General features: G+C 41.5%; 1 protein-coding gene and 1 pseudogene across 1 annotated transcript; both read right to left on the bottom strand.

Annotated features, from left to right (window-relative positions):
• Window positions 1-2,919: 2,919 nt before the first annotated feature.
• Window positions 2,920-4,971, bottom strand: LOC132797925 (uncharacterized). The gene has a single exon (XM_060809680.1). The coding sequence runs from the start codon at window positions 4,969-4,971 to the stop codon at window positions 2,920-2,922; it is 2,052 nt and encodes a 683-aa protein (XP_060665663.1).
• Window positions 4,972-9,128: 4,157 nt separating this feature from the next.
• Window positions 9,129-11,568, bottom strand: LOC132797926 (large subunit ribosomal RNA; annotated as a pseudogene; the record flags this gene model as incomplete).

Here is an 11,568-nt window from a genome sequence, read left to right as displayed (position 1 = left end):
GTTGAACTCATCTCTCGGTAGAACCTCATATCATATGGCTGCAGATCAATAAAAAATTCACCAAGTCCAAAAAATTTTTTTCTCAAGTTAAATTCAAAATTGTATCTCATTTTATTAATAAACTGTATAAAATGATATTTAAAAAGTTTTTCTTCAATTTTTATATGTTGAAATTTTTTGTCAAAGTTGAACTCATCTCTCGGTAGAACCTCATATCATATGGCTGCAGTTCAATAAAAAATTCACCAAGTCCAAAAAATCTTTTTCTCAAGTTAAATTCAAAATCTTATCTCATTATATTAATAAACAGTATAAAATGCTACGAGGGTTGCTATTTAAGTTTCTGGCCTAGGTCACTTTTAGCCATATTAGGACCAATTGGCTATTTCCCAAAAAAATTTTGGACTTTTATCGATAAAAGCTCCATACAACTTTTCATGTGCGACCACGTTTGATATCGATAAATGATTAATCAAAAACTTACCTCGGCAGAAAAATCGAATTAACTCGTGAACACTTTCGAGCAATAATTTTTCACAACTTTCGACTTGGATTATTACGACAAGAGTGCACCGATGAACTTAAATCTTTATAAGGCGAAGAAGTGCCATCCTATAGCCCTGTGAAATACTGGTTTAATGGATTCTATCGTGACCGATGCTCGCTGGAAGACGAAGGTTGTGAAGGTCGTCCAAAAAACAGACGTTGTGCCAGAAAACATTGATGCCGTGCGTGAACTGATAATGCTAGATCATCATGTGACATATCGTGAGATAGAGGCATCCTTTGACATTTCTTCCACCAGAATACATTCGATATTGCATAAACACCTGGTCTTTAAAAAGGATTGTTCTCGTTGGATCCCGCACAATTTGACAATTGCTCAAAAAAAAAGGCTTGTGTGGATTGGTTCAAAGAAATTTTGAAAAAATACATTCCCTGTGCTTCAAAAGACATTTATAAGATCGTCTCAGGTGACGAATCATGGATATATGGTTATGAGCCCAAAACAAAACAGCAATCGACCGTGTGGGTCTTTGAAGACGAGCCAAATCCAACGAACCTTGTTCGTGGAGGAAGCACTATTCAGCAAATGGTCGCCTGTTTCTTCGGTAAAACTGGTCATGTGGCGACTGTTTCGCTTGAGCAATGTAGGACGGTCAATTCTGGAGTGGTACACCATAATTTGTAAGCCTGAAGTCCTTGTAGAAATTCGAAAAACGAACAAGAAAAGGTGGATCATTCCGCACCATGACAACGCGAACTCTCACACACCAGCTCAAATCCGCGCCTTTTTTTGCGGTCAAAACGTGAAATTCATGGGTCATCCACCGTACAGCCCTGACTTGACACCCAATGACTTCTTTTTATATCCGCACATCATCGAAAAAAGACGTGGTCATCGATTTTCGATGTCAGAAGATGCTGTTAAAGCGTTCAAAAACCATGTTTTGGAGGTGCCTCAATCAGAGTGGAAAAAGTGCTTCGACAATTGATTTGAGGGCATTCAAAAGTATATAAATCTTGCTGGAGAATACTGTGACAAACAATAAGTCCATTTTTTTTTATAAATATTCGCATTTTCATTATTAGGCCAGAAATATAAATAGCAACCCTCGTATTTAAAAAGTTTTTTCTTCAATTTTCATATGTTGAAATTTTTTGTCAAAGTTGAACTCATATCTCATGTCTTAATTTGTGCCACTAATATGATGGCGTTCTTTTGCTACCAAACACATAATTGTGTATGAAATAAATGCATACTTAAAATACGCAAGTATTCTGTTCATATAGATACATACATAAATGTATATATATTTTTTTATATCATGCATATTTTTAATTTTCGCCACTAATATGATGGCGTCCTTCTGGCTACCAAATTCATGTAATTGCGTACCAAATAAATGTATATTTAAAATACACAAGTATTTTGTACACATAGATATACCATGCATATTTTTAATTTTCGCCACTAATATTATGGCGTCCTTCTGGCTACCAAATAAATATATATAACTAACGCTTACTAAATAAATGCATATTTAAAATATACAAGTATTTTGTTCACATATTATACCTTTGCATATTCTTAATTTTCGCCACTAATATGATGACGTTCCTTTTGCTACCAAATAAATATATATAACCAACGCATTATAAATAAATGCATATATAAAATACGCAAGTATTTTGTACACATAGATATTGTTGGCACCGGATCCGTGCCTTGGTTGGTGTGCCGTTGCTCGTACTTCGAGCAATCCACTACTCGAAAACAACAACTTGTAGTGGATCAATATTTGCTGAAATCTTTATTATTTTCATTATATTTCGTACATTTCAATATAATTTCATAATTTTACTTACATTCGTGCTCTGCGCACACCTTCAAATCCCTATTTAATTGTTAACAATTATTTGCCTCTGCTTGGGCTCAAATACAAATTCAAATTAAATCACGCTGCCGAAATTTGCAGCTGCATTGCTACTTCTAGCGAACGTAACGGTGAAATTCCAATGCGCAAAGAGAATCACCGATTACAAATGCCCAGTAGGAAATGCGCTGGCAAAGCCCCAGTAGAAAATTTAGTTCGCCCGCCAACATTCCCCACCCCGTAATTCACTAGCATTCGCGTTGTGTATTACCAATTTTCAAATCTAATTTGGCTAGCTTTACGGCGGGGCGAGTCATAATACCTTCTGGAGTGCGTACAACGGCACTCCTTACCTGACCGTCTCTCGATCGGTGAACATCTACCACAACTCCTTTGGGCCAGCTGTTTCGTTTGCCATTCTCATCTGCGATAACAACAATGTCATTCACGGCGATCGAATCTGGCGGCGGATGGAACCATTTGGTACGGCGCGTAAGCGTTGGCAGATATTCTCGAATCCATTTTTTCCAGAACTGATCGGCTAACTGGCTCGAAATTCTGAATCCTTTGGCAAGCTTGTTACCATTTTGTATTTCGCTGTCTCGTTCACGAATTCCACTAGAGTGGCCCAAGAGGAAATGGTTCGGTGTAAGCGCTTCTGAGTCTGCCGATTCCAGTGGTACATATGTGAGTGGGCGTGAGTTGAGAATACCTCCACATCAGCCAACGCAGCACGAAGCACTTCTTCTCGCAATCCACCAGGCGGCAAGATCTCCGTTAGAATGGACTTTGTTGAGCGTACCAATCTTTCCCATGCACCGCCCATGTGCGGTGAGCCTGGCGGAATGAACATGAACTCCATTTCTGGGTATTTGGTCTCCACATCCCTGGTCGATATACGCTCTACTTCATCTTTTAACACTCTACTCGCGCCTCGGAAGTTAGTCCCATTATCGGACATCATTCGTCGCGGGCAACCACGTCTCGCTATAAATGCCTTTAGAATACAAAGAAAAGAGTCGGTTGACAGTGACGTTGCGATATCTAGGTGTACGGCACGAATTGTGAGGCATGTGAACAGAACACCCCAGCGCTTCTCGTGCCGTCGTCCAACGATGATGTCGATGGGCCCAAAGTAATCCACTCCTGTATAGGTGAACGGCGCCATGTGGTGCGCCAAACGCTCGCGCGGTAGACTTCCCATTTCTGGAGGCCTAGGACGCGCGCGCCTCATCCGGCATGCTGGACAAGTTTGAGAAACCTCTCTCACCAAGGCTCTCAGACCAAATATCAGGAACCTTTGCCGTAGTTCATTGACCACGATCTCGTCGTACAGATGATGGTACCGGCGATGATACGACTCAACCAGCAGAAATGTAAATCGATGTCTTCTTGGTAGGATTATGGGTCGCTTTAGGTTTACTTCGACTCCTTCTATTAGGTCGATTCTTCCCTTGACGCGCAGTATGCTTACTTCGTCCAAGTACGGAGAGCATTTGAATAGCTTGCTCTTCCGATCTATAATACTGCTTCCCATTTTCAAGCATTTCATCTCGCTGAAATACTCGGTTTCCTGGCACACTCGTATTAGAATGATATCCATCTCGATTGGCCGCTCAAGTAATAGTAACTTCTTTAATTCCGATCCCATGCTCTTCTTGACAATAGATCGCACGAAATCCAATACTCGCAACTGCGCGGCTCTTAATCTCTCCAGTTTGCTGAATCTTTCTGGGTCTGGTGAGATACAGCTCAAAGGTGACATGGCTTCCAATTGCTCTTCGACGTGTTGCAGAATAGTATGGCTATGTTGGCTCGCATCAATGTTCATCTGCGGCCACTGAGAGTCATCCGAATATAGAAATTGAGGCCCTCTGAACCACCTATTCGCTTCGTTAATGACAGGCGTTCTTGTCCATTTGGTACCATCGTCGGCCACATTTTGCGCTGACGGGACCCATCTCCAGTTACTCACATCTGATCCTTCTAAGATTTCGCCAATGCGGAGTGCAACAAATTGGTGAAACTTACGAACATCCGAACGTATCCAGAATAGAACGTCTCTAGAGTCTGTCCAGAACACTTTCTTGTCAACGTGTACTGACATTTCAGACTCGATACATCTGGCCAACCTCAGTCCTAAAACAGCAGCCATGAGTTCCATGCGAGGTATCGAAATTGGTTTCAATGGAGCAACCCTTGTTTTCGACGCTACAAGGCTGCAATGAACTTGATCGTCTACTTCAGCTCGGATGTATACGACGGCAGCGTATGCATTAACACTTGCGTCTACAAATGTATGCATTTCCAGACATCTAGCTGCACTAACTCCTTTCAAACATCGGGCTATACGCAGATTGTTTAACGTTGGCACCAAATCCAACCAACGACGCCAGTCTGCCTCGTCTTCTTCTTTGAGCGGCTCATCCCATCCGACTCCACTCCTCCATATATTTTGCAGAATGATTTTTGCGCGTATGTTGAAAAATCCAACAATTCCAAGGGGGTCGAATATGGTCATAATCATGCTCAGGACGCGGCGTTTAGTTGGCCGACCATCCAGAGCCTTTGCGATCGTATCTGGCTTCACCATAAACGTTAGACAATCTTCTCCAGGTTGCCACCACATGCCCAGAACCTTTTCGGACCAACGTCTGGGTAACAAATTGGCTTGTCCAACATGTCATATCTATTCTCAAGAGCACAGACCACTGCTTGAGAATTGGATGTCCAGTGTCGCATGTCAAATCCTCCATCAGCATGAATTAGTTTTACAGCCTGGGCCAGCTTTGTCATCTCAGCTACTGAGTCCACAGACTGAAGCCAGTCATCGACGAAAGTGTTGCCGCAAATGGCTTTTACGGCCTCGGGATATTCAGCTTCATATCGTTGAGCATTGCGTTTCAAAACGTAACTCGCCAAGGAAGGTGAACACGATGCTCCAAAAGTCATAACTTGCATGACGTATACCTCCGGTGGCCGTTGCGAGTTTCCATCACGCCAGAGGAATCTCTGAGCTGCCTGATCCTCTGGTCGCACCCTCACTTGGTGGAACATTTCGCGTATGTCTCCCGAAATAGCAATTGGGCGTTCTCTGAAGCGTATTAGAATGCCCATCAATGATGCAAGTGTGTCAGGACCTTTTAGCAGGCAGTCGTTTAGAGACACTCCTTGGATCTTCGCTGCGGCGTCCCACACTAAACGTGTCTTCTTCTTGTTAGGGTTGGTGACGGTAAAGATAGGAAGAAACCATGTTATATCTTTACGCGCCAACTCACTATCATCCAGGCGTCTGATGTAACGATTTTCCTTATAGTTTTTCATCGTCGTTAGCATGAAATTGCGTAACTGCGGATCTTTCGACATTTTTGATTCGAGACATTTTAGTCGCTTAAGACACATTTCATAGGAGTCAGGCAAGACCACTTTGTCGAATCTCCACAGTAATCCAGTTTGCCACCTTTTCTCGTCTGCCAAGAACGTAGTCGTTGCTTCCATGATTTGCATCGATCGCTCATCGTCTTTGGATCGTAATGGATTGATCGTAGCGACAATTCCCAGAGATTCCAAAGAAAAGTACTCTTTCAATGCAACATCCAAACTGCCAGTCTCACTACATTGGCAAATATGTAGCAGGCGTGGAATCGATGAGTATTCCTTTGCTGAGCGGCCGTAAACAGCCCAGCCAAGCCTGCAACGGGCTGCAATAACATCGTCGTCTTGACTTTCATGCAACTCCAGCGGAATAGTCCACTTAATGTTGTCGAGTCAATGATGATTCGTGCTCGTACGTTGGAATAGGGATCTATAGGCAACGTACAGAGGTGACTCGAGACTCAATAATTGCTGGTCGAGGCTTTGCTCTGGTAGGTCGAGATCAGACACTGTTCGCACACTTTTCAGAATGTATCGCTGCGATTCCATACTCGTAGTTGATACAGTGATGTCCAACGATTGCGAATTATTTTCAACCTTAGAAACATCACCTGTCCATTTCAGGCACAATTGAGTTGCCGGTCCTTCTAGCTCGAGCTCGTCAGACAAGGATCTTTCAATTAAAGAACAAGCAGCTCCTTCATCGGCCAAAGCAAATGTTTTCACAGATTTGGATTTGCCGTGGATCGTTATCGGGATATAGCGAAAGAGAGGGCTACTCGCCGTCTTTCCATGAAACATGATTGAAGACTCCTCCTTGTTGGCAGATCGGTGCACTGTTTGCCCAGTCAGCTTGGTTCTGCCATCACTGCCTGCGGCGGTATGCAGCAGTACGTGGTGAATTGATTTGCATCCATCGACGCCACAGGTTTCTTTAGCTTTGAAGTTTCGTACGAGATGCCGCCAGAAACAACAGAAACATAGCCGTTTCGATTTCACAAACTCCCAGCGCTGTTTAACGTTCAATGCTCGAAAGTCGACACATTCCGACAGTCGGTGCGTGCCTCCACATTTTGGGCATGTAGTCTTCTCTGATTCTCCATGATGCTGTCGCTGTTGAGTCTCCTCATTGTTGTCGCTAACACTGTGCACAAACAACCTTTCTTTTGAAGCTTTGGCTGACGTCGTTCGTCCGACATCATACGGAGTTACCATACTGGCACACATTGCCACATTGAAAAGCCAATTGTCGAATGTGGCCATGTTGACGCTTTGATTTGCCAATCGGTGTCGACCCCAGTCCAACTTCATACTGCTCGGCATCTTTGCGACCAATTCGTTCAACAAGACAGGATCATGCAAAAAGTCATGAAGACCCAATGCAGACATAGTTGCGCAGTAATTTTGGACAGCGAGCGCTAGTCGAATGACGGAGTCCAAATTATCTGCCTTTATCGATGGCTCGTCTCTCAATTTTCCTTGTAACGCGGCGTGTACTATTTCTGGTCGGCCATACAGCATTCTCAATGTTCCAATTGCATACGGCACTGTATCTGGCACCATCAATTTTCCGCGTACCGCTTCCAGTGCCTGGCCCTTAAGACACTTCTGTAAGCGTATAAGATTTTCCTCGTTACTGAATCCACATCTTTCCGTAGACTGCTCATAATTGCTAATGAACAGCAGCCATTCGTCAGGCTTTCCAGAGAAAGTAGGTAGATCTCGGCTGATGACATGTCGTGCACTAATTTGAGCGGCCGTCAAAGGCCCACTCCTAGCCAATGAATTGGCAGCGTGCATGTCATTTGGTTGTTGAAGATTACTGGGCAATCCCATTGATCCCGGCTGTGGCAATCCATTGATTATACCACCCATCGCTGCTGCAGTGTTCGCTTGATATGGCATTGTCAATCCTCCACGAGATGAATCCATATGGAGCTTGTTGACCACCGTGCCATATCCCGAACTATCAAAGTACATTTGTGTGTTTGCCGGTTTATGCTGAATAGGAGTTGATGAACTCGACGACGTGCTGATTCCATATGACGAAGATGAGCGGCCTATATTTGCTGCTCCATTGCGCTCAAAACCCGCGACAGCTGCCTGCACATTAACGGCTTCATGTAAACCATTGGCAGGTCAATTGGATCTTGAGGAGCAGCTCCATCTAATTGCTGACCATCACTCGTCATCTCTTTTCCAGGCACGTGTTCCTCCCGATTTGCCATAGTCGTAGTTGAGGTTATGTCACGACTCCAGTTGCAAACTTTCAAAGTGCTCCACACACAATATGTTTGTCTCCAAAAAACTGATATTATTCCAGATTCAGACTGATATTCCAAAATAAGACTGAATATTCGAGTCTTAGCAAGAATATTTCAGAATGAGACTGAATATTTCAGAATGTTGGCACCGGATCCGTGCCTTGGTTGGTGTGCCGTTGCTCGTACTTCGAGCAATCCACTACTCGAAAACAACAACTTGTAGTGGATCAATATTTGCTGAAATCTTTATTATTTTCATTATATTTCGTACATTTCAATATAATTTCATAATTTTACTTACATTCGTGCTCTGCGCACACCTTCAAATCCCTATTTAATTGTTAACAATTATTTGCCTCTGCTTGGGCTCAAATACAAATTCAAATTAAATCACGCTGCCGAAATTTGCAGCTGCATTGCTACTTCTAGCGAACGTAACGGTGAAATTCCAATGCGCAAAAGAGAATCACCGATTACAAATGCCCAGTAGGAAATGCGCTGGCAAAGCCCCAGTAGAAAATTTAGTTCGCCCGCCAACAGATATACTATGCATATTCTTAATTTTCGCCACTAATATAATGGCGTTCCTTTTGCTACCAAATAAATATATATAACCAACGCATAATAAATAAATGCATATATAAAATATGCAAGTATTTTGTATACATAGATATACTTACTATGCATATTATTAATTTTCGCCACTAATATAATGGCGTTCCTTTTGCTACCAAATAAATATAAATAACTAACGCATACTAAATAAATGCATATTTAAAATACGCAAGTATTTTGTACACATAGTTATACCTTTGCATATTCTTAATTTTCGCCACTAATATAATGGCGTTCCTTTTGCTACCAAATAAATATATATAACCAACGCATAATAAATAAATGCATATATAAAATACACAAGTATATTTTGTACACATAGATATATTATTTATTTATATATATATAATATATTTATATATTTATATAAATTTTTCTTCTTATATGCGTAATTGTATAACACATAATTAATAATTATGCATACAATTTTGCATATTTATATATATAAATATATATATAATATTTTTTTATATAAGCCTTAAACATATATATTTTATCGAATCGTCAAGCAAAGGATAAGCTTCAGTGGATCGCAGTATGGCAGCTGCTCAACCACTTACAACACCTTGCCTGTTATAAAAGTCGTTTACAATTGATTCAAGGCTTTGTCATTGTATTAAATAATGTTTTAATATATAACTAGCGCGGCACCAGGTGATCGAAGATCCTCCCAATTTACTATGTTATATGTAACATTGGCATCACATCCACCGTCGTCTATTAAATGAATAATAAACTTTTAATGGTTTAGAAGCCATACAATGCAAATTGCCCCTTATTTATCATTGCAGTCCAGCACGGATACGACCTTAGAGGCGTTCAGGCATAATCCAACGGACGTAGCGTCATACCACTGTTCGCTCGAACAAGTATTGTGCCATTGGTCCGTACCTGCGGTTCCTCTCGTACTACGCAGGAATGCTGTCGCAACAACGTTTTGTCATTAGTAGGTAAACTAACCTGTCTCACGACGGTCTAAAACCCAGCTCACGTTCCCTTGCATGGGTGAACAATCCAACGCTTGGTGAATTTTGCTTCACAATGATAGGAAGAGCCGACATCGAAGGATCAAAAGCGACGTCGCTATGAACGCTTGGCCGCCACAAGCCAGTTATCCCTATGGTAACTTTTCTGACACCTCTTGTTAAAAACTCTTTAAACCAAAAAGGATCGATAGGCCGAGCTTTTGCTGTCCCTGTGTGTACTGAACACCGAGATCAAGTCAGCATTTGCCCTTTTTGCTCTATGTGTGGTTTCTGTCCGCACTGAGCTGGCCTTGGGACACCTCCGTTATTATTTGAGAGATGTACCGCCCCAGTCAAACTCCCTACCTGGCAATGTCCTTGAATTGGATCATACCTGAGTAATTGGAGTTATACCAAATTTTAATTTAAGAACACATAAATGCACTCTCTCATTAATGAATTTGTTTGCGATTATATAACAAACTCGTGATACTTTTGATCAAGAAGCTTGCATCAAAACCAATACCATAAGATATAATAAATATATCCGTATAATGGCTAGGAAATGATACACGTTCCATTTAATCAAGTAAGTAAGGAAACAATAAGAGTAGTGGTATTTCATTGTCGATACTAAACCGAAATTTAATATCTCCCACTTATTCTACACCTCTTATGTCTCCTTACACTGCCAGATTAGAGTCAAGCTCAAAAGGGTCTTCTTTCCCCGCTAATTATTCCAAGCCCGTTCCTTGGCTGTGGTTTCGCTAGATAGTAGATAGGGACAGTAGGAATCTCGTTAATCCATTCATGCGCGTCACTAATTAGATGACGAGGCATTTGGCTAAGAGAGTCATAGTTACTCCCGCCGTTGACCCGCGCTTACTTGAATTTCTTCACTTTGACATTCAGAGCACTGGGCAGAAATCACATTGTGTCAACACCCGCTAGGGCCATCACAATGCTTTGTTTTAATTAGACAGTCGGATTCCCCAAGTCCGTGCCAGTTCTGAATTGATTGTTAATTGATAATCGTTATAATTTAAAAGAACTAGCTGGTTGCCCAACTAGTATTCTTAAAAATTTTAGCAAGAAAGTTCCACAATTGGCTACGTAACTAAACTATCCGGGAACAAGAAACTACCATAAATGATAGAAACTCTATTTACCCAGAACGAGCACATAAACCATGTTATTGTTTCCCAATCAAGCCCGACTATCTCAATCTTCAGAGCCAATCCTTATCCCGAAGTTACGGATCTAATTTGCCGACTTCCCTTACCTACATTATTCTATCGACTAGAGACTCTTCACCTTGGAGACCAGCTGCGGATATTGGTACGGCCTGTTGAGAAGTTTGCGTGTCCCCACCATAAATTTTCAAGGTCGAGGAGAAAATATCGACACAACAGTATATGTCATGCTCTTCTAGCCCATCTACCATATCTCTTTGCGAAAGACTTCCATGGTAGTACGGCTATAAAACAGAAAAGAAAACTCTTCCGATATCTCTCGACGGCTTCTTTATGGTCGTTCCTGTTGCCAGGATGAGCACGAGGCCCATATTTAATAACAAACGGATACTCAACAGGTTACGGAATTGGAACCGTATTCCCTTTCGTTCAAAATTATTCAAGTTTTTTAATTATGACAAAATATAAATTTTAGTTACTTTTTTTACTTGAAAATTTTCGGCTTTCGCCTTGAACTTAGGACCGACTAACTCGTGATCAACCACTGTTCACACGAAACCCTTCTCCACTTCAGTCCTCCAAGGTCTCATTCGATTATTTGCTACTACCACCAAGATCTGTACCAATGACGGCTCCATGCAGGCTTACGCCAAACACTTCTAAGCACACCATTGTACCTTCCTACTCACTAAAGTTTCAAAATTTATATTACAAGTAATATAAATCATCTACTTTAGCGGTAATGTATAGGTATACAACTTAAGCGCCATCCATTTTA

The sequence above is a fragment of the Drosophila nasuta genome, unplaced genomic scaffold, assembly GCF_023558535.2.
Source record: "Drosophila nasuta strain 15112-1781.00 unplaced genomic scaffold, ASM2355853v1 ctg342_pilon, whole genome shotgun sequence".
Taxonomy (NCBI): Eukaryota; Metazoa; Arthropoda; class Insecta; order Diptera; family Drosophilidae; genus Drosophila; species Drosophila nasuta.
Note: the sequence above shows the minus strand (reverse complement) of the source record. Positions and strands in the feature narration are given on the sequence as shown.